We start from the raw sequence: 24,423 nt of genomic DNA, 5'->3' as shown, positions 1-24,423 counted from the left end.
GCATCAAGTGTTGGACCTATGTGTGTAGAGTTGATCTCTTGTGTGTAGAGTTGATCTCTTGTGTCTAGAGTTGATCTCTAGTGTGTAGAGTTGATCTCTTTTGTTCAGAGTTGATCTCTGGTGTGTCTTTGACTTAATTGTAAACACGGGAGTGTGAGTGAGAGGGAGTGAGCGGAGGTTCTCATATCTAAGAGTGGCTCTTAGGTAGAGATCGCACGGGTAGTGGTTAGGTGAGAAGGTTGTAAACAGGGGCTGTTAGACCTTGAACTAACACTATTGAGAGTGGATTTCCTCCCTGGCTTGGTAGCCCCCAGATGTAGGTGAGGTTGCACCGAACTGGGTTAACAATTCTCTTGTGTTATTTACTTGTTTAATCTGTTCATACGGACACATATAATCTGCATGTTCTGAAGCGTGATGTCGTGACATCCGGTACGACATCTGTCCCCTGGTATCAGAATTTCAATTGGTATCAGAGCCAACACTCGAAATCACAGAGTGAGATCTAGGGAGATAAATTCTGATGAACATGGAGAAAGAAGGAGAAAAAGAGAAAAAGAAATAGAAAAAGAGAAAAATAAAAATGAAAAAAATAAGGTTGCAGAGAAGAGTAGAAGTGGAAAGGTCGTGGAAGAGAGTGTGGAAGTACCATATCCTATGGTGCCATCCAAGAAAGAAAAAGAACGTCATTTGGCAAGATTTTTGGATATTTTCAGGAAACTGGAAATAACCATGCCCTTTGGCGAAGCTCTGCAGCAGATGCCACTCTACTCTAAATTTTTGAAAGATATGTTGACAATCAAGCACATGTACATTCATCAGGAAAACATCATAGTTGAAGGAAATTGTAGTGCTGCAATCCAAAAGATCCTTCCACCTAAGCACAAAGATCCTGGGAGTGTAACCATTCCTTGTTCAATAGGAGAAGTCAATGTGGGAAATGCTCTAATTGATCTGGGAGCCAACATTAATTTGATGCCCCTCTCTATGTGCAGAAGACTGGGAGAGTTGGAGAGTATGCCCACTCGAATGACTTTGCAATTAGCTGACCGCTCCATTACCAGGCCCTATAGAGTGATTGAAGACGTGTTGGTCAGGGTAAATCATTTTATCTTCCCAGTAGACTTTGTGGTCATGGATATCTTTGAAGATATTGACATCCCAGTAATCTTGGGAAGGCCGTTCATGTTGACTGCAAGCTGCATAGTTGACATGGGGAAGAGAAAGCTGGAGTTAGGTTTTGAAGACCAGAAAATTGATTTTGACTTGTTTGTGGAAGACAAGCCTGCTCCAGAACACAATGTTTGCTTTCAGGTAATGGGAGAAAGTCAAGAGGTTCTGAAGGTGAGAACCAAAACATGAGATTGCCCAAAGAGGTAAAAGCGTCAAGCTAATGACGTTAAAAAAAGCGCTTCCTAGGAGGTAACCCAATTTTAATCTTTGTTGTGTTTGTTTGTTTGTTTTCCATGCATTTGATCATTTGGAACTTGCTATGTGTTGCAAACTACCCTTCGGCGGGAGGGCGACACGTGACTCGCGGGAGCGTCTTCCAAGAAAGGAATACGCGCGAAGTCGTCACCAACGTTTATTTGAGGAAAACGTCGGAAAAACCGGAAAAGACGTAGTCTACGAACTTTAAGTGAAAGGTTTGGGAGTTGTATTTACGCACGGGGAAAGTATTAGCACCCTACACGTCCGTCACAAGGGACGACAGCCTTTAATCAAATGTGCAAATATGACTTCAATTTATGCTATTTTCCCTTTTTACGTTCTTATGTCTTTTTTGTGCCTTTTTATATTTTTATCTTTTTGTGGTCGACAAGGGTGTTTCCCTTTGCTCCTACGTATTCCTCAATTGTGATGAGGAAATCAGACCTACGTAGTTCTTTGAGAACATAGCGTTTGGTTAAGTTATTTTTTTATCCCTTTTTTGCAAGATATGTTTTTATTGAATGAAAGGTCATTTAAGGCATTGGACCATTAAACAATCTTTCAATTCTTTTGAAAAGAGAGAAAACATTAAGGCATCGGACCATTAATGATCTCTTTATTTTTGAAAGAGGTAATAAAGTTACATATTGATTTTAGGCCTTTAGAAATCCACATTTAACCAATAAAACCGAGAAAGACCATTTCAAGGTGTTGGACCTTTAGAAATGGCTTTTTTAGGTGATGACAAAAATTTGATTTATGAATTAATTTTAGCCTTAGGTTCACTTTGGTTATTAGTCAATTCGATTAAGAAAGAAAAATACCAAAGAAAAACGTCTGATTGATTTTTTTGATTATTTCACTAAAAGATATTTTTTTATTATTATATTATTATTTTGCCTCTTTTTGGTTTTAAACGTGGTTACGGCATGACCGAACGGTCGGAATTCATTTTAACATAAATTAAAGGATGTTACAATACGAATGATCGGTGGAAATTTATTTTATTTTTGATTAGGCATGAAAACGATTTAAATAAATGACTAAAGCACGCCAAAAGGGGGTACTGAAAGTAAATAAAAATGAAATGGAAATTAAAGCACGTGAAACAAGTGGGGACCACTAAGGGTACATAGAATGAATTGAAAAGTTCGATTTCGGGAACTTACCGGTTGAAGACCGAAGAACGACGAAGAACGGTTGAAAATCTTCGCGAAATCACTCACGGAAACATCACGGAAGCGTTACGAAAGCGCCTCAGCTTGGATTTTCTTCACAAAAACAATTTTCCTCACTAATTTTAAGTGAATCTCAGATACCAGGAGGGTTGAACCTTTTTGCTCTTCCCTCCTTCCCCTATTTATAGGAAAAGAAAGGAGATGCTTGCCACCCAGCTCGCCCAGGCGAGCTAGGTTGCTTCCTCCAGAAGCAACCGTCTTCTGGAGGAACATCCTGGAAGGCCAAGTGGGCCTGGTTGCTATTTGCACCCCCATTTTTACTAAATACACCCCTTGCCTTTTTTTGCTGATTATTTTTCCGTAACGTTACAGAAACTTACGAATTTCGCAACGATACTTATTTTCTTTCCGTAATGTTACGCAACCTTACGGATTACGTAATCATCCCTTTTTGGCCTTCCGGAATGTTACGGATCTTTACGAATTGTGCATTTACACTTCCCTTTAATTTCTGGCATGTCACGAAAATTCACGGGTTGTGCAACGATGCTTTTTTTAACTTCCGGCATGTCACGGAACTTCACGAATTGCCTAACGATGGGTGCCAAGTACCTCGAAGTGGTCAAACGAGGGTCGCATCCCAACAACGGATGGTCCCTGTACGAAATTAGGGTATGACACTATGTAATCTGTACATAGGAGTATATCATCCAATCTTTGAATGTTTAACATAAGGGTTTCAATTTCTTTGAAAAAGGACTGAAAAATAACTTAGAAAACATTTTATGAGAAACAGTCCTTTCGCCAAGCGCATCTCTGTTCATGCGCTAAGCCACAAGTCTTGAGCGCTTAGCGCCCAACCCTTGCATTTGAGGCTGATTTGGTCCGCTAAGCTGGCCAAGGTTGAGCTAAGCTAACTTCAATTCGATCTGAATTCAGCTAAGCTTTAGTCTGATCGCTAAGTGACAACTTATCAGTGGCTAAGCAGAACCTATTGTCGCCAAGCGCAATTCCTTACGGCCATAACTAAGGTCGATAAAGCTAAGCGCCAGTCATGGAAGCTAAGCGAGATTCATTGTGGCAATTTTAGCGCTAAGCGAGAACCTCTCAGCTAAGCGCATGCTCCTCTGCACTTAAGATGCATCATTTTAGCTAAGCTGGTCAGAGTCAGGCTTAGCGAGAGTTGCAGCTTTTCTAATCAGCAGACCTCACTAAGCAAACTTACTCGCACGCTAAGCCGAGTTTCTGTTAAAAAAAATTCGAATTTGAAACGTCGGCTAAGCGCACGTTCGCTAAGCAAGCCTGGTTTAGAAACCAAACGTCTCTCTTGCTCACTTAGCGAAATGGTCCGCTAAGCGAAAGTATCAAACTGCTTAAGTGAGTGTAACAACAGTTACACTCAAATTTGTTAGAGTACAGAAACCTCGCCTTTGCATTCTCTCTCTCCAAAAAAATTTGCACATTTTGCATTTGTACTCTCTTTGTGCATTTTTCGACTTTGAAGCATCAATCATACACCGTCCAAGTAAGTTCCTTGATCCTTTTTCTCTTTTTCTTATCTTAACTTTAGGGTAGAAGACTTTACTGTAGCTTTAGAATTTTAGGGTTTTTATGTTTTGTTAGAATTAGTTTAAGATGAGGGCTATGTAAGCTTGTATACTGAATTGAGTATGGCACACACATTGCATGTCTGATATGCCTTTTAGAGGCTTGAAAAGTGCGAGAAAACGAGTTGTTTTTTTGGAAAACGTGATGAACTCGCTAAGCGAGAATGCTGCACTAAGCGAATTCATCAATACTCATTGTATATAAGCTTTATCTGAAGAACTCGCCAAGCGCACTTACTGCACTAAGCGAGTTCATCTTTTGAGGATGAACACTCATCCTCTTGCTGAACTACCTGTGGCTAAGCGAGGCTGAATCGCTAAGCCCAGGTAACTTAACCATTTTTTTTTGTGATAGCCACATGTTAGACAAGTGGCCTCAGATATCTTAAGAAGGGGGGTTGAATTAAGATATCCCAAACTACTTCCCCAATTAAAAATCTATTTATCTTTTTATTCAAATTATAAATTCCCTTAACAATGAACTTCTTAAATATTGATTCAAATAAAACAAGTTGAATATGAATATAAAGCAATAATAAATAAAGGAGTTTAAGGGAAGAGAAAGTGCAAACTCATATTTATACTGGTTCGGCCACACCCTTGTGCCTACGTCCAGTCCCCAAGCAACCCGCTTGAGAGTTCCACTATCTTGTAAATTCCTTTTACAAGTTCTAAACACACAAGGACAATCCTTCCTTTGTGTTTAGAATTCTTTTACAACAAGAGACCCTCGGTCTCTTAATCCCTTAGAGAATTAGAAGGAGAAGAAGAATGAATCTCTCTTGAAAGAGATAGATTTTACAGATTGAGCACTCAAATAATTCCTTAATGAATTGCAATTGAATTGGCCAAGGAATTCTTAAGAGGATAAAATGATTTTGCTCTTTTAGAGAATAAACACTTGTTGTTCTGAAAAACTCTGCAAATTCGTGTTGTAAATCACATATATATAGATCATTGGTGGTCATCAAAAAACCTTTTGAGAAGTTGTGACTCTTTAGAATTATTTTTCTGAAAGTCTTTTCTGGTAATCGATTACAGGATTTGTGTAATCGATTACAGCTTTTAAAATTTGAATTAAAACGTTTATTAACTGCTGGTAATCGATTACCAAAATTGTGTAATCGATTACACAGTCTAAAATTTGAATTCAAATTTTTAGTAGCTGTTGTAAAGCATCTTTGGCCACTGGTAATCGATTACATCCTTTGGTAATCGATTACCAGAGAGTAAATCCTTTGAAAAGCACTTTTTAATTTAAATTACTTGGCCAAACCTTTTGCTAATTCAATTAGGAATTCCCTTCCTAATATACTAGTGATCATCTTGATGTTGTGACTTGTATTCTTGAAGTATTGTCTTGAATTTAAACTTGAAAAGCCCATTTGCATCAATTGCATCATATCATCATGATCATCATCAAAACACCAAAGGCATTTGCATCTACACCGCACACTAAGCTGAGCATTCCTGAGCCAAGCGCAATTGGTTACAGCATCTGCTGAGCTAAGCGAGCTTCACTCGATGAGCTCCCATAACTTAGTGAAATTTCTGCTCAGTGTAGTGCCACTATGCGCAGCCTATTCTTGGCTAAGCTCAAATCCATGTGGCTAACCTTAGGCTTAGCGAGCTCCTCGCCAGCTAAGCCAATTTTGAAAACACTAGACCATAGCAATTTCCGCTAAGCGACACTCCTGTGTCGCTAAGCCCAGTGTCGCTTTTGTGATACAGGTAGCTACTACCACTCCTGAGCAATCCCTTGAGGCTACTTCAGAGCCTTCTGCACAAGTGGTAAACCTACCCTCACCTCAGCCAGCATCACACCCCTCCACTCCTCTTCTACAGATTCCAGAGGATCCAACTACACCAGTCCTAGTTGTGGACACTTCTCCTCCCACTACTCCAGTTCTTCAACTGACAAATCAGGAGGATGGTCAGACACAGGAAACACATGACAAGTCACAAGAATTTTAATTCTTGATGACACTTTTCACTTTTTGATTTATTATTATTATAATTTTGGTTTTTGTACAGTATTTCCTTTATGTCTATATGTACTACTAGTTTTATATATGAATAGTTAGTATGCTTATCCTGGAGCATTTTGAACAGTTTAACTTATTTTTGATGACATGGCAGTGAAACACTTTTATTTATTTTTGTGAAAATGGGTGTATGTGATGTGTCATTATTTTCTCCTATTTCTTAACCCTTTTTGTTACCATTTTAATTACTGATTAGCCTTAATTGTAAAATTAATTGTGCAGTTTTATCATTTGGGCCTACTTGACTAATTTTGCGTTTTTAATTTATTTTCATGAGAATTATAAGTAATTGGGCATGGATCCGGATTTGGGCTGAACCGGCTTGGACTTAAAGAGAGCAGACAATTTTATTTTATTTCATCCAATTTTATTTTATTTGGCCCGGTTTATTTTATTTCATTTTTGTGCTTGGACTTAAAACAGATTTGTAAGCTTTGGGGCTGAGGACATATATAATAGCACCAAGGTTTTTAGAGAAGGGAGATTGTGGACAGAGGAGAAGAATTTTAGGGTTTTGCATGTAGTGTTCACGTGCACTATTCACATAGCAATAAATTTCATTTTCTGATTCAATTTGCAATTTCATTTTCTACTTCTGCCCTTGAATTCGTTTTTGTTTTTTGCTGATTAATGGAAGGATGAGTTTCCAGTGTTGTTTTCTCTTGAGGATCAAGCACAACTCTCTTTGAGGTTTTGTTATTACTATTGAATTCTGATCAGTTTTTCCCCTTCACCAATTGCTATGTATTTGTTGCTATTAATCCATGCATGCTTGATGCTTGATTAATTGTTTTTGTGCTTAATTTACGTTCATGCTTCATGATTAGTTTCGTTCATGCTTAATGGACTTGTGAGAGGGATTAATTGGTGTGTGCGTTGCTTAATCACATAATGACAACGTTATGTTAATTTTTTCTTAGTCAATTAATTTCGGGTTGGATTAAGTGGTTGAACTGATTAGGGATAAATTCTCGTAACCTAGGATAAGAGACTTGCTTTTGAATCAAGGGGAAACAACATGTTTTAATTCTGTTATTTTCTTATTCCAGTTTGCTTGTTGTTTAATTCACAAAAACAAACAAACCCCCCCAATTCGTTACTATTTGATTAACATATATTATAAATGTTTGGTTGATCATTGCTCACTGAGAGACGACCTAGGATCACTTCCTAGATACTGCATTTTTAATGTTTATTTGATTCGGGTACGACCTCGATCAAATTTGGCGCCGTTGCCGGGGAGTAGTGGTCCAAAGGTTCATAATAGTGTTTAGTCATTTTGAGTGTAGCTCTGTTGTTTAGTGTGTGAGTGTGTGTTGTATTGTTTTGTGTAGTGTTCTGTTTCGCATTTCAGTCGCGTCCCCTGTTTAGCGCTTCCCTGTTTTTAGTTTTGTGTGATGCTGTGAACAGTGATTAGCGACTGAGAACTAGCGACTGATTTTGCAATTTAATTGGCGATTTTTGTTTTGATAGTTAGAGTTGTTATTTTTGGCTGATTTTTTGTGTGGTAGTTTCTTTTGATCCGTATTTTGTGTGAAAAATACCAAAAGCACTTGGTGTGGCTGTATTTGAGAGAGAAAAAATTTGGGAACTTGTTTTTAGCAAAACTAAAAACAGCCATAACTTTTGCTCTGGGTATCAGAATGACTATTATTATATATGCATTTGGGGTAGAAAAAAATTTCCCATATTGTGACAACCGGCTTTCCCAAAATCGAAAAATCAGTTGTTTACTAAGTTTTTTTATTTTTCAAGTATTATTGTCTTATTTTTCTAAACTCTCCTTAGGCAGTTTTCCTAGTTAGACTATGAATTTTTTTCTGAAAATTTTTGTGCTATCTTTTCATGATTTTAGGGTGTTGGTCACAAAATTTCTGCTCATTTGGATATCGTTTGACTATAGTTGTAGTTTTAACCCTCCCCTAGTGCTTGTTTGAGAAACACATGATTTGCTGCATATAGTGCATGACTAGGGGCAATCCAGGTGATTTACAACCCTTTGATCCTGAAATAGATAGAACCTTTCGTAGATTACTTAGGCATAGTGTGCATCCTGATCATTCTGTGCATTTTGAGCATCTTGAGCATTCTGAGTATTCTGTTGCTGGTGATTTTGAACATTCTGATTTTGAGCATTCTACTAATAATTTTCATACTGAGAACATGGCTCAACCTTCACCTCGTGAGAGGACTCTTAGGGAGATGGCTGCACCTGATTTCACTTATGATAGCTTGTGCATTCAATATCCTGATGAGGATGTTCCATATGTTCTCAAGACTAGACTAATACATTTGCTGCCCAAGTTTCATGGTCTTGCAGGTGAAGATCCTCATAAGCATCTTAAGGAGTTCCATATTGTCTGTTCCACCATGAAACCCCCTGATGTCCAGGAAGATCATATCTTTCTAAAAGCTTTTGCTCATTCTCTGGAGGGAGTGGCAAAAGATTGGTTGTACTACCTTGCTCCCAGGTCCATTACCAGCTGGGATGACCTTAAGAGGGTGTTTGGAGAAATTTTTCCCTGCATCTAGGACCACTGCCATTAGAAAATACATTTCAGGCATCAGGCAACTTAGTGGAGAGAGCTTGTATGAATACTGGGAAAGATTCAAGAAATTGTGTGCAAGCTGTTCTCGCCATCAAATTTCTGAGCAACTCCTCCTACAATATTTCTATGAGGGACTTAGCAACATGGAGAGGAGTATGATTGATGCTGCCAATGGTGGAGCTCTTGGTGATATGACTCCTATTGAGGCTAGGAATTTTATTGAGAAGATGGCTTCCAACTCCCAACAATTCAGGGCAAGAAATGATGCCATTGTCCTTAAAGGAGTCCATGAGGTGGCCATGGATTCATCTTCATCTGCTGAAAATAAAAAGCTTGAGGGAAAACTTGATGCCATGGTCAACCTAGTAACTTAGCTTGCCATGAATCAGAAATTTGCATCTACACCTGTTGCAAGAGTCTGCGATCTATGTTCTTCTACAGATCACCATACAGATCTCTGTCCTTCTGTGCAGCAATTTGGAGTCAATGAGCAACCTGAAGCTCATGCTGCAAACATTTATAATAGACCTCCTCAGCAGCAAAACCAACAACAGTAGAACAATTATGATCTCTCAAGCAACAAATACAATCCAGGTTGGAGTTATCATCCAAATTTGAGATGGGCAAGCCCTCCACAACAACAATAGCCTGTCCTTCCTTTCCAGAATGTTGTTGGTCCAAGCAGGCCATATGTTCCTCCTCCAATGCAGCAGCAGCAACAACAACAAAGACAACAAGCAACTAAGGCCTTTTCTCAACCTTCCTTAGAGGAGTTAGTGAGGCAAATGACCATCCAGAATATGCAATTTCAGCAAGAAACAAGAGCCTTCATTCAGAGTCTGACAAATCAGATAGGGCAGATGGCTACTTAGTTGAACCAAGCTCAGTCCTAAAATTCTGACAAATCGCCTTCACAAACTGTGTAGAATCTGAAAAATGTGAGTGCCATCACCTTGAGGTCTGGCAAGTAAGTTGAAGTGCCTCCACCAGTAGCAGCACCTACACCTGAACCTGTCAAACTTCATTCTACAGCCGAAAAAGAGGATGAGCTAGCTGCACAAAAGAGAAAGCTTCCTGATCAAGAGGGAGCTAACAAAAATTTTCATGCAGGTGGACCTTCTTCTAGTAGTTCTAACGTGCAGCAGCCTCTTATCCCTCTTCCATTTCCACCTAGAGCAATTCCAAACCAAAAGATGGAACAAGTGGATAAGGAGATCTTGGAGATCTTCAGGAAAGTAGAGGTGAACATACCTCTGCTAGATTCCCTCAAGCAAATTCAAAGATATGCCAAGTTTCTAAAGGAGTTGTGCACCCACAAAAGGAAGCTCAAAGGCAATGGAAGATTAGCATGGGCAGAAATGTGTCAGCATTAATAGGTAAATTTGTTCCTCACATTCTTGAGAAATGTAAGGACCCAGGTACTTTCTGTATACCTTGCATTATTGGGAACAACAAATTTGAGAATGCCATGCTAGATCTAGGAGCATTAGTTAGTGTCATGCCTCTGTCCATTTTCAATTCTTTATCTCTTGGACCTTTGCAATCTACAAATGTGGTGATTCATTTGGCAAATAGAAGTGTTGCTTACCCCGCAGGTTTCATATAGGATGTGTTGGTTCGGGTTGGCGAACTTAGTTTTCCTGCTGATTTTTATGTTCTTGATATGGAAAAGGGATTTTCCCATGGTTTAGTTCCAATTATTTTAGGCAGGCCATTTATGAAAACAACTCGAACCAAGATAGATGTTTATGCTGACACATTGTTTATGGAATTTGGCGATATTATTGTTCATTTTAACATTCATGATGCCATGAAACATCCCTCTGAGGATCATTTTGTTTTTCGTGCTAAGATACTTGATCAGATTGTTGATGATTATATGTTTTATTTTGATTCTCTTCATGGTAGGAAACATCCATTTTTATCTGATCTGCATACTTGTTATTCCTCATGCAATGAATCTGAATCTGAGTTTGAATTTGATCATGTATCTGATTTTTATGCTGAGAGTAAATTTGAATTTGAGTCTGGTTTTGATTTTCTGAATGTTGTACCTCTTGATGTTGACTTTTTAGAGTCAGAATGCACTAACCATGTTGCAGGAAGTACATATACTCCTGACTTGCTTTATGAGGTACAGGCCGAGGAACCTTCTTCTTCTCCTACCCTGGTTCCTCCCACTGTTCAGCCACCACCTACACCAGAGTTGAAGCCCTTACCAACAAACCTCAAGTATGCTTACTTGGAGGACAAGGAAAAATTTCCAGTGATCATCTCTGCCTCCCTTGCTGCTGAGCAAGAGGAGAAGTTGTTGCTAGTGCTCAAGAAAGCCATTGGATGGACTTTAGAAGACATTCCTGGTATTAGCCCATCTACCTGCATGCATAGGATACTTTTAGAGGATGAAGCTAAGCCAGTGAGGCAGCCACAACGGCGACTCAACCTCGTCATTCTAGATGTGGTGAAAAAGGAGGTGACCAAGCTCTTACAAGTTGGAATCATCTACCCCATTTCTGACATCCAATGGGTGAGTCCACTCCAAGTGGTTCCTAGGAAGACAGGTCTCACAGTGATCAAGAATGAGAAGGATGAGCTTATCCCCACAAGAGTGCAGAACAGCTGGCGAGTCTGCATTGATTATAGGAGGCTGAACCAGGCAACCGGAAAAGATCATTTTCCCCTACCATTTATAGATCAAATGCTTGAGCACTTGGCAGGTAAGTCTCATTACTATTTTCTTAATGGTTTTTCTGGTTATTTACAAATTCATATTGCTACTGAGGATCAAGAAAAGACCACATTCTCCTATCCCTTTGGCACTTTTGCCTATAAGAGGATGCCCTTTGGCCTATGCAATGCCCTTGGTACCTTCCGGCGGTGTATGCTTATCATTTTCAGTGATTTTTTAGAGAGTTGCATAAAGGTGTTTATGGATGATTTTATTGTTTATGGATCCTCTTTTTATGCATGTTTGGATAGTCTGGATAGAGTTCTTAATAGATGCCTTGAAACTAACCATGTGCTGAATTTTGAAAAATGTCACTTCATGGTAGAACACGGTATAGTTTTAGGGCATATCATTTCCAATAAGGGCATAGAGGTAGACCCTGCAAAAATAACTGTTATTTCACAATTTTCTTACCCCTATTGTGTGCGAGAGGTTCGTTCTTTTCTTGGCCATGCAGGGTTTTATAGGCGCTTTATCAGGGACTTTAGCAAAGTGGCCCTTCCACTATCCAATCTGCTGCAAAAAGAGGTGGAGTTTGATTTTGATGACCGGTGCAAGGAGGCTTTTGATTGCCTTAAGCGTGTGTTGACTACCACCCCTATCATTCAGGCACCTGACTGAATAGCCCCATTTGAGCTGATGTGCGACGCATCCAATTAATCATTGGGGGTTGTCCTTGCTCAAAAGATTGACAAGCTACCTCGGGTGATCTACTACGCTTCCAGAACTTTGGATGCTGCCCAAACAAATTACACTACCACAGAGAAGGAGCTATTAGCGATAGTTTTTGCTCTTGAGAAATTTCGTTCATATCTGCTTGGTACTCGTGTTATTGTTTATACTGACCATGCAACTCTGAAGTACCTGTTGAAGAAGGTTGAATCAAAGCCTAGATTGATCAGGTGGATGCTTTGGATCCAAGAGTTTGATTTAGAGATCCGTGATCGGAGCGGTGCACAGAACCTCGTGGCTGACCACCTGAGTAGGATTGAGCAAGCGTCTGAGGACTCACCCATTTGGGATGATTTTCTGGATGACCATTTGTACATTCTGTATAATATTTCTGATTCCTTCCCCACTCCTTGGTTTGCTAATATTGTGAATTATCAGGTTGCTTCTATTTTTCCTCCCTTAGCATCCAAAGCTAAAACTGTTAAAATTAAGAGCGATGTTAAGCATTATATTTGGGATGACCCCTATTTGTGGAAGTTATGCAGTGACCAGGTTATTAGAAGATGCATTCTAGACCATGAGATTGACTCGGTCCTGCAATTCTGTCATTCTTCCGCACCAGGTCGCCATCTTGGCATATAGAGGACAACTCGCAAGGTGCTTGACTACGGTTTCTATTGGCCCACCATCTTCAAGGATGCATGGAGAATCTGTAGCACTTGTGAGCCTTGTTAGAGAGCAGGCGACTCACTTTCATGGAGATAGCAAATGCCTCAACAACCCATGTTGTTCTGTGAGGTCTTTGATGTCTGGGGTATAGACTTTATGGGGCCTTTCCCTGTCTCTTTTGGTTTTGTTTATATTCTCCTTGCTGTTGATGATGTTTCAAAATGGGTGGAAGCAAAAGCCACCAGAACTAACGATGCTAAGGTTGTTGTGGATTTTGTTAGATCTAATTTGTTTTGCAGGTTTGGAGTCCCAGAGCCATCGTTAGTGATCAAGGCACCCATTTTTGTAACAGATCCATGTATGCCTTGCTCAAAAAGTACGGGGTCGTGCACAGAATTTTCACACCTTAACACCCCCAAACTAATGGGCAAGCTAAGATTTCCAACAGGGAGATAAAAAGGATCTTGGAGAAGATTGTGCAGCCAAACAGAAAGGATTGGAGCACCAGGCTGGATGATGCTCTTTGGGCGCATAGGACTACCTACAAAGCACCCATAGGAATGTCTCTTTATCGGGTTGTCTTTGGTAAGGCATGTCTTCTTCCCGTAGAGATAGAGCACAGAGCCTACTGGGCTGTAAAGACCTACAACTTCTCTATTGATCAGGCTTGAGAGGAAAGGAAGTTGCAACTAAGTGAGCTAGATGAGTTCCATTTAGAACCCTATGAGAATTCCAAATTCTACAAGGAGAAGACCAAGAAGTTCCATGACAGCTTGATAGCTAAGAAGGACTTCATGGTTGGACAAAAAGTTTTATTGTATAACTCTAGGCTCGGACTCATGAGTGGTGAGTTGAGGTCAAAGTGGATTGGTTCTTTTGTAGTGACTAATGTTTTTCCTTATGGTATAGTTGAGATCAAAAGTGAATCCACAGATAAGAGCTTCAAGGTTAATGGACACCGGCTGAAACCATTCCTCACAAATCCCTCCTTAGTGGATGTAGTGGTGGAGGAGACTTCCTTACTTCACCCTACTTCTCTTCCGCCATGAATTAGGGAGTTTTCTTTTTCAGTTTCCTTCTTTACTTTTATTGCATGTGTCCAAATTTATTGATTGTTCTTGATCTTATGATTGTGCTACATTGAGGACAATGTGTTGTTTAAGTGTGGGGGGAGATTGTTCTTTGTTTTTGGTTTTCTTGGTTAATTTTGTTATTTTGGGTTTTCTAGGTTAATTTTTTTATTTTGGTTTTATGTTTTGTGTACAACATTGCATGTTTCTCTTTGAATTTTGGGTTATGTATAGGTGATGGGTAATTGTTTTTGAAATAGGAGTTTCTTGGCATTTTGTGAATTGAAATCCTTGTTTTTCTCTACATGTCAAGTTAGTTTTGAAAGGTCGAATTGAAAGTGATAGATTTACCCTTTGTGATATTTTGAGCCATCATCATCTATTCTATTCGGTGTGTTTTGCCCCATTGATTGCTTGCACAATAGTCTTGGCTTGACTCTTGTTGATACTTCTTGGTTCACATGCATGTTGGGAGATGATTTAGGCATTTTCGTTCTTATAAGCCTCTAGCCAAATGAGCCTACCTTGAATTAATTCCTTTGATAGCCCCTTTGAGCCTAATTGTTGCTTTATTTTTCAAATATTCAAAATGCTTTTAAATTTTTGTTTTTCTGTTCTAAAAAAATTAAAAAATAAAATAAAATAAAAAAACAGAAAAAGAATGAAGTTGAATAAATGAGGTCTTAGACTGGTTTGAAGACTTGGTTGATTTTGTTGATATTGGAGGTTTTGGGTTTACTACTTTTGCTTAATTTCCACTTATTCCCCATTGCTCCTCTATTCCTTTGGGTTTTAGCTAGCTTATCCCATACTTTCCTCTACCTTGTCCCTGGCCCCATTACAACCTTGAAAGACCTTTTGATTCTCATGTGTATGTGTTTGTCGAGTTTGGTTGTCAATTTTAGAGTTTTGCCAAGTCTATGTGGTGTTTGTTTTCATGGGTGCTCTGAGAGTAAACAATAGCCTAGACACTTGAGAGATAGAGTGCATATCTTGTGAGGCTTTATCACTTTTCATTTTTGAGCTGATTGACTATCTTGCCATGTTTGAGGTGCTTGGATGATTTTCATGACTACCTTGATTCTTTAACTCTTTACGTGTTGGATGTTGCCCATTCCTTGAGATTCATTGAAAAATATGTAAATGTTTTTGTGTTTGTTTGTCTCTCTTTAATGTCTCGGGATTTGTTCCTTGCTTTGCTTTTGATTTTGCCTAGGAGTGCAAAAGGCTAAAGTGTGGGGGAATTTGATGTGTCATTATTTTCTCCTATTTCTTAACCCTTTTTGTCACCATTTTAATTACTGATTAGCCTTAATTGTCAAATTAATTATGCAGTTTTATCATTTGGGCCTACTTGACTAATTTTGTGTTTTTAATTTAATTTCAGGAGAATTATAAGCAATTGGGCTTGGATCCAAAATTGGGCTGAACCGGCTTGGACTTGAAGAGAGCAGACAATTTTATTTTATTTCGTCCAATTTTATTTTATTTGGCCCGGTTTATTTTATTTCATTTTTGGGCTTGGACTTAAAACAGATTTGTGAGCTTTGGGGCTGAGGACATATATAACAACACCAGGGTTTTTAGAGAAGGGAGACTGTGGATAGAGGAGAAGAATTTTAGGGTTTTGCATGTTACTGTTCACGCACACTGTTCATGTTGCAATAAATTTCATTTTCTGATTCAATTTGCAATTTCGTTTTCTACTTCTGCCCTTGAATTCGTTTTTGTTTTCTGCTGATTAATGGAAGGCTGAGTTTCCAGTGTTGTTTTCTCTTGAGGATCAAGCACAACTCTCTTTGAGGTTTTGTTATTACTATTGAATTCTGATCAGTTTTTCCCCTTCACCAATTGCTATGTATTTGTTGCTATTAATCCATGCATGCTTGATGCTTGATTAATTGTTTTTGTGCTTAATTTACGTTCATGCTTCATGATCAGTTTCGTTCATGCTTAATGGACTTGTGAGAGGGATTAATTGGTGTATGCGGTGCTTAATCACATAATGACAGCGTTATGTTAATTTTTTCTTAGTCAATTAATTTCGGGTTGGATTAAGTGGTTGAACTGATTAGGGATAAATTATCGTAACCTAGGATAAGAGACTTGCTTTTGAATCAAGGGGAAACAACATGTTTTAATTCTGTTATTTTCTTATTCCAGTTTGCTTGCTATTTAATTCACAAAAACAAACAAACTCCCCCAATTCGTTACTGTTTGATTAACATATATTATGAATGTTTGGTTGATAATTGCTTACTGAGAGACGACCTAGGATCACTTCCTAGATATTGTATTTTTAATGTTTCTTTGATTCGGGTACGGCCTCAATCAGTATGACTTTGTTTTAAATTGAATGCATGATTTTGATGGAATTTGTGTTTCCTTTCATGAATTTGAGCAAATGTGCATGTCAAACAAAGAAAGAACAAGAATGTGAACTTGCATTTAAAATTGTTAGTCAGTAGAAAGATTGATTGAGAAAGAAAAGCTTGAACCAAAAAACCGGTGAGAGTGTGTGATGTGTCATTATTTTCTCCTATTTCTTAACCCTTTTTGTCACCATTTTAATTACTGATTAGCCTTAATTGTCAAATTAATTATGCAGTTTTATCATTAGGGCCTACTTGACTAATTTTGTGTTTTTAATTTAATTTAAGGAGAATTATAAGCAATTGGGCTTGAATCTAGAATTGGGCTTGGACTTGAAGAGAGCAGACAATTTTATTTTATCAAATCTTATCTTATCCAGATTTTATTTCATCTAGATTTTATTTCATCCAGATTTTATTTCATCCAATCTTATCTTATCTTGTCCAGATTTTATTTTATTTCGTTTATGGGCTTGGATTTAAAATAGATTTGTAAGCTTTGGGGCTGAGGACCTATATAACAGCACCGGGGTTTTAGTTTAGGGGTTTTTTTTGGAAGAGGAGAATAATTTGAGGGTTTTGCAATTCTAGTTGTTATTACTGTTCATGCACACTATTCACGTAGAATAAAATTCATTTTCTACAATTTCGTTTCTGCTTCAATCTACAATTTCATTTTCTGCTGATTAATGGAAGACTAAGTCTCCAGCGTTGTTTTCTCTTAAGCATCAAGCACAGCTCTCTTTGAGGTTTGGTTATTACTATTGAAAACTGATTAGTTTTTCCTCTTCATCAATTACTCTGTATTTGTTGCTATTAATCCATGCATGCTTAGTGCTTGATTAATTATCTCTCCACTTAATTTACGTTCATGCTTAATGATCAGTTTCGTTCATAATTAATTGGTGTATGTGTTGCTTAATCACATAATGACATCCTTATGTTAATTTTCGCTTAGTAATTTAATTTAGGGTTGGATTAAGTGGTTGAACTGGTTAGGGATAAATCCCCGTAACCTAGGATAAGAGACTTGCTTTTGAATCAAGGGGAAACATGTTTTAATTCTGTTATTTTCTAATTAAAATTTGCTTGCTGATTAAATTACAAGAACAAACACCCCCCCAATTCGTTACTATTTTATCACTATCTATTATGAATGTTGGTTGACCATTGCTCATTGGGAGACGACCTAGGATCACTTCCTAGATATTGCATTTTTAATGTTTATTTGATTCGGGTACGACCTCGATCACTGTGACCTTAAACTATGAGTGATAATCTTTGCATGAATCTCTAAATTTTAGAATGAAATGTATAAATAAGGACATAAAGGCCATGATTGTACATACACAAGCTCTCTGACCAAATAGCTTACCTTGAATGATAATTGCATCCTTTGCTCCCTGTATAGGCTGAATGATTTTGTCATGAATTGAACCCTAAACTTAAATAATTATCTCCTGATACCTTGTTTTGATTCTAGGAGAGCATATGGTTCAAGAAAAATTTACTCTGAATTTGGGGGAGAAAAGTTGAAAAGAATGAAAAGAAAAAGGTTAAGCATCAGCACACACAACAAATAAGTTGTATGTTAAAAAAAAAATAAGTTGTGATGTTACAATAAGGTCAAAAGTAAATCAAGAAAAAGGAATAGTGAGAAGGCTATTTTTTTACAAAACAAGAAAAGATCATTGGGATAAGTCAAGGATTTGTGCTCTATTAAAATCTAAACCTTTGAATCCTTGAAAAACCAATGAATTTTTGTAGCCAAACCTCACTACAAGCCTGAGAAAGTCCTTCTGATTCTGTTTATACATTTCTGACTTGATGGCATGAGATGAAATGCAAAGATTGGACCTCCTGTTAGTTATTATCAATGAATAGCTTAAACACTTGTGCTTGAGTGAAACAGTAGCGGTGAGACTGTGGTTTGAGCTACTTTCCTTGATATTTGTCCTATGATTAACTTCATCCAATTGTATAGTTCACATTTTGTTCTCCTCTTTGTCTGGCTGCAAGTTCTGTGAAAACAAGTGATAGGTACACATTGCTTCATCTTTCTCATCATGCAATCAATAAATTTTGATGCATACACCCCTGTACATAATCACTGCATGTTTTATCACTTGAGGACAAGTGAGTTATTCTCTTTTGCTTGAGGACAAGCAAAACCGTAGATTTGGGGGAGTTGTTAGTCGATGAATACGACTATCTTTTATGGATAAAACCTGTGTATATTGTATCAAACTTCTCCAATTTATAGTTGTTTGTAATATTATAAGTACTTTTTGTTAAATATAGGTAATAGATAATTTATACTTTTGTTTTGTGTGTTTAATAATCAATTTCTCTCAATTTCAGGTTAATTAGGCAAATTGGTAAAAGTGATGGCTTAGCGAGCATTCGCTAAGCGTGACAATCAGTGGCTAAGCGCGAGGAAGAATCCAAAAGAAGATGAGCTGTCAAGTTCACTAAGCGCACCGCTCTAGGTCATCAAGCGCACCTCTTCAGCTTATCCGCTAAGCGAGACAAGCGCGCTGAGCCAAAATTCACTAACGTGCGCTAAGCGGTCCATATGTGCGCTAAGCGCACGAGCACGAACAAGGCCACCTATTTAAGCCTGAAATTAGATTTGCAAATGGAGTTTGGATTTTTTCTTGAAGAAGCCTCTGCATGCATGAGAATATGGCCCTGGCTTGAAGCTTTTGCATGTTTAGGTAGTTCTAGCGAGAGAAAGGTCCAAGTTCCAAAGAGTTATGAGAGATTTTGCTGTGTGAAGATCTACAGAGATACGAGTTTGAAGTGGAAGCTATTCTGAGAACATGAGATGAGTTTGTGAGTGATTTTGAGATCCTAGAGGTGAAGGAGACTTCCTCACCACTTGTGTTTTTGCAGTCTTTCATCTTGTTCTTCTCTTTGTTGTAAAGGAGGTTTCCAGACTATGGAAAGCTAAATCCTCTGTTGGATTTTCCCTGTAGGTACCTGATGTAAATATATTTCTATTTATGTAATGATGTTTTGTGTGTTCTCTGTGCTATCTGATTTTCATTCCAGTGTGCTTTTACCTTGATCATGTAGATGCATGCTCTGTTAGGGTCATTCAACAGTGGGAACTGGTCTGACTCTAAAGTCCTTGGTAGTACGGGACTAAGTTGTTGTGCTATCACGAGGGATCGGGGTACAAGAACTTAGTTGTGTATGTGTGTCTTAATGCGGTCTTGGTTGAGTTTAGTCTTACAAGAGGGATCTGCGGATAAGGCTTGATCAGGACTAGGCTAGGCTATCATGAGGAATCGGGGTCTAGCAGTCCCGGAGACAACATAGGAATGCATGAGCATTGCTAAATAGAGAACATCCTTTTTAGCATCAGGAACCTATGAGGAAGACCAATGCTTTCTCTACTTGTTTTTACATAGTATTTTTCTTGCGTGATTTTCTTTCTTTTTGCCTAGATAGTTTAAATACCTGTCCATAACCACAATTATATTTTCATACCAGATGCCTATTTATCGAAGTAGCTGATGCAAGCTCCATTGGAGCTTGTAGGCCTAGGATCTTCTTCATCAATGAATTCCTTTGCTTCTTGGAAGATAAATGGCAGCGGAATGGAGAAGGAAGAGAGAGAGGAGACGCCACTTCAAGGAGAAGATGAGTCTAGAAGAAGCTCACCACCATAGGAGGCCATGGATAAGAGCTTGGAGGAAGAAGGAGATGAATGAAGGGAGAGGGAGAGAAGAGCACGAAATTTTGTGCTCTAAATGAGCTTTGAAATCTGAAGTTTAATATTCAAATTATCAAAGTTGAAAAAAATTCACACACATGACCTCTATTTATAGCCTAAGTGTCACACAAAATTGGAGGGAAATTCAAATTTCAGTTGAATTTGAAATTGAATTTGTGGAGCCAAACTTTGGAGCTAAAATTTCACTAATTATGATTAGTGAATTTTAGTTATGGTTCAGCCCACTAATCCAAGATCAATTCCAAGATTCTCCACTAAGTGTGCTTAGGTGTCATGAGGCATGAAAAGCATGAAGGACATGCACAAAGTGTGACTATATGATGTGACAATGGGGTGTAGTAAGCAAATGCTCACCTCCCCCTCTAAAATTTAATTGGATTGGGCTTCTACCAATTCAATTAAATTTATTTCCAACCACACACATCAAATATCCACTTAGTGCATGTGAAATTACAAAACTACCCCTAATACAAAAACTAGTCTAGGTGCCCTAAAATACAAGGGCTGAAAAATCCTATATTTCTAGGGTACCCTACCTACATTATGGAGCCCTAAATACAAGGCCCAAAAATAATGAAACCTTAATCTAATATTTACAAAGATAAGTGGGCTCGTACTTAGCCCATGGGCCCGAAATCTACCCTAAGGCTCATAAGAACCCTAGGGCCTTCTCTTGCATCTCTGGCCCAATCTACTTGGAGTTTTCTATCCAATGCCCTTGCGGGGTAGGATTGCATCAGTAGCTTGCCAGATAACACAAGTTCCCCGAGAGTTCGATACTCGGTTCTTACCGTTTTATACTACTTGTGTGATCCAGTGCACTTGCCGGCTGTGAACAGTAGCCATAGCAATGGGTCACCATTGTTCCCACCTACCGTTGCTAGCTATGAGTGAGTGAGGGACGATGTTTTGAAGTGTAAGTCCTCCCTCGCCTCTTCAGCAAATGTTGTTGCACTGCAATGCCAAGTGAAGCTGGCAAACCCTAAGGAATCCTGCAAGATAGTCGTCCAAGCTTCTGAGAGTGATGACTTTCCCTTCTTGAGAGTGGTGTCAGGCAGTCCACCATTCTTCTTCATGTACAGGTGTTTGTTTGAGGTCATGGGTCTCATTCTCCCCTTGACTATTTTCTATTGTGCTCCACTTGAGAACTTGAACATGGCCCCTTCCTAATTCCACCTAAACAGTTGGGCCATGGTGAAGGCCTTTGACATTTTGTGCCCATTCTTCAACATTCAGCCTAGTTTGTCGACTTTCTTGTATTTCTTCTAGATGAAGTTGACTGGCAACATTGGTTGGGTCTCCTTGAACAACGTGTCCAAGAAGTTATTTGACTTCAACTCAAACGTCTTTCACCACTTCAAGGACGTTTTTTCAAGGTTTTGGCTACTGATATCGTGGTTGATGGTTTACCACTAATGTTCAACAAGGACGGGGAGCCCTGCTTCCCATTCTATTGGCAATCTGACCCCACCAGGTTCAAGTCATTTGATGAGGATTTGTTTACTCTTTTGGAGTAAATAGCAATGCTATTGTGGAGTAGCTACCAACCTTACTGGACGCATGGACAATTTTGTCTCTTCCCTCGACGAGCAATCCCCTCATTGCCTTGGACAGTTAATGTTTTTCCCTTGTCTTCCTTCTTTGTGTCTGAACTGTGTTTGTGGTCTGAATTGACATTTATTATGTTATTGTTGCTTGTTTTTGCAAGAATTATGGGTGACTTCCCTTGGATGCCACTTGTGAAGCAAGTCGAACCTACTGGCGGGACTGTGCCATCATCCACTATCGCTCCTGTTGCTAGGGAAGGGGGTCAACCTACTGTTGAGGTTGGCCTTGTTATTGGTGCTGCTGAGGTTGCCCCTAGTTCTCCTTCCTCTATTTTGGCTAAGATGATGCGAGATGACGGCGCTAGGGTGTCGGGCCGTAAGAAGTCGAGGGCCCCTTTGAGCCTTCGTGCCCTAAGGCAAGCCACAGGGTTAACACCTCCGACATCAACCGAAGTTTATGCTCATGTTGTTGCTACAATCGTTTTTCTTGTTGCTATTATTATTGTTACTCTTTCTCCTCCATCTCCTCATGTTGTGCCTATTCAAGTGGTCACTCCTGCTGCTAAAGTTCGTATGTTGGTTGCTTCGGCTGGTTTTGTTGTGGCGCCTTCGTCTATCATTGTTGCACCCTTGCTGAGTGTCGGTGTGATGACCATGAGTGCTCATGTGATGCCACCTCCTTCTTCTTTGGCTTCACCGACTCTGCCCTTTTCTGTGTTGGTGGCAGTGTCGCCTTCCTCATCTTCTTGTCCCTATCTCTTTGGATCACCTGTACACCTCCTATGATGTTGATTCACTATGGGGTGCAAATTACAAGCCGGAGCAAAAGACCTCGATTAGCTTTGTGTGAACCTTTGATAAGAACCTTATTCGATTAGATGGGGTGTAGAACGCTGCGAATTCTACCAAGGTTTTCCTCAAGAGAAGTTTGGCAATTCTGAAGGAGAATGCACAGCGACACCAAGAGGCTCTACGCAAGGTGGCATCCTTGGAGGCAAAGGTCACCAAATGGATGGCTACTGCTCGCATGGTTTGGAGACAAGAGCGCCCTAAGGTAGCTAGGGCCACCATTGCCTTCATTGAAGTTGTGAAGTCAAACCACCAACTGTCTTCCAAGGTTAGGGGCATTTTGGCCAAGTTGTTGCGCACCAGGTTGGATGGTGATAAGTTGTTCGAATGTTGTAAGGACTTGCAGTAGGAGCAAAAGGACTTGGATAGCCAAGTGGAAGGCATTATGGCAAAGCAGGATGAGCTTGCCAAATTGGTGGTGGACCTTGAGGCTCGACTGAAAGAGTCAAAGTCTGAGCTGCGGGTGGCTAAGGAGAGGGAGACCAAGAAGAAGCTTGAAGCGAAGGTGATAATGTACAAGAAGGAGGCTGTGGAGAAGCATGAAAAAGGATTCAACAAGGCTATCAGGCAAGCCAGGTTCTTCACCAAGGACCTTGACTTGGGTCTTTTTGACCCTTTCAAGGATGTAAAGAACGGTGTTCTACTGGACAAGGAAGATATTGCCACTGAAGAGGAGGCTATTGAAGAGCAAGATGCTGATGATGCCAATGTTTAGGTTATTTTCTGTTTATTTTCTTCTTTTCTTCATTGTTGGACTTAGGCCGCAAAGGCCTTGTAATGATGACAATTATTAGTTTTCTTCAATGCACATGTTTTTCCTGTGTTGACAAATTTTGCCCTATGTGTATGTTATGTATATTGCCTTTGTCTATGCAATGCTCCATTACTTATGGTAGTATGAATAGGTCATTATGATGAGAGTGGAATCTTTGACGATGTGGAAAGCAAGACCTCAGTGATGTAAGAAGCAAGGCCTTGGTGGTCTTGTGTGAAGTAAAGAGGTAGATGAAATCATCTCATGTTTGATTTCAACTTGATTAAAGGTCTTGTCACTCCTGCAATGGTGCTTCCTTTTCGCTTTGTGGAGCTTCTCCTCTGATGTTCATGAGGAGTTAGTGTAATTTTCCCCTGGTTGAAGGTCTTGTCAATCAATCTAGTTATAGTTCGTCTTATGGAACCTGGACCTTTGATTGTTTTCATCATGGTTCTTGAGGAGTAAGCTGGCCAAGGGTAGACCTTGGGTTTAACGAGGGAAGACCTTGTGTACCATGAGTTCCTGTGGAGATGAAACTTGGCAAAAGAGGGGCTCACTAAGGGTGAAACTTGGGTTTAACAAGCCTTGAACCAAAGACGTGTTTGCCCTAGGTTTTGACAAGCCTGTAGACCTGCATCAAGGCTTATCAAGGACGGACCTTGGGTCTTGCGAACCTATGAGACTCACCAAGGACAGACCTTAGGTTTAACGAGCCTTTGGAAAGCCAACCTGTAAGACTCACCAAGGGAGGAACTTGGGTTTTCCGAGCCTGGTGTGTGCAGCGCACACGTCGTGCTCTTGCATACGATTCACTTCATGGAGTGGCACGTACTAGAGATGTGATGTGCAAGCCTGTAGGACTCACCAAGGAAGGACCTTGAGTTTGACGAGCATGGTGTGTGTAGTGCACGAACTGTGCTCTTGCATATGTGTTACTTCTTGGAGTGACACATATTGGAGAGGTGCTCTTGTAGAAGGGCAGACCTTGCATTTTGCAAGCCCTTTGGAGAAACAACCTGTAGGACTCACTAAGGGTGGACCTTGGGTTTTGCGAGCCCTTTGGAGAAATGACCAGTAGAACTCACCAAGGGTGGACCTTGGGTTTTGCGAGCCCTTTGGAGAAACAAGTGGAAGATTGCATTTTACTAGACAAAGATTATTTCAATGGATGCATTGGAATTTGTTTTTGTTTCAACTTCCAAGAGAACTT

General features: G+C 39.4%; 1 protein-coding gene across 1 annotated transcript; it reads left to right on the top strand.

The window, feature by feature from the left end:
• The first annotated feature begins 1,029 nt into the window (after window positions 1-1,029).
• LOC100801997 (uncharacterized) lies at window positions 1,030-6,190 on the top strand. The gene is made up of 3 exons (XM_006588088.1): window positions 1,030-1,237; window positions 1,315-1,376; window positions 5,948-6,190. The coding sequence occupies exons 1-3, from the start codon at window positions 1,030-1,032 to the stop codon at window positions 6,188-6,190; spliced, it is 513 nt and encodes a 170-aa protein (XP_006588151.1).
• The last annotated feature ends 18,233 nt before the right edge of the window (window positions 6,191-24,423 follow it).

The sequence above is a fragment of the Glycine max genome, chromosome 9 (genome assembly GCF_000004515.6).
Source record: "Glycine max cultivar Williams 82 chromosome 9, Glycine_max_v4.0, whole genome shotgun sequence".
NCBI lineage: Eukaryota > Viridiplantae > Streptophyta > Magnoliopsida > Fabales > Fabaceae > Glycine > Glycine max.
The sequence above is the reverse complement of the archived record's forward strand: the minus strand, read 5'-3'. Positions and strand labels throughout refer to the sequence as shown.

Excerpts from the sequence above, each read along its gene's own strand:
- LOC100801997 (XM_006588088.1), top strand. The coding sequence starts at position 1,030 with ATGACTTTGCAATTAGCTGACCGCTCCATTACCAGGCCCTATAGAGTG. Across the intron at positions 1,238-1,314 it reads GAAGAGAAAGCTGGAGTTAG|GTAATGGGAGAAAGTCAAGA; the intron begins GTTTTGAAGACC and ends GTTTGCTTTCAG. Across the intron at positions 1,377-5,947 it reads ACATGAGATTGCCCAAAGAG|GTAGCTACTACCACTCCTGA; the intron begins GTAAAAGCGTCA and ends TTTGTGATACAG.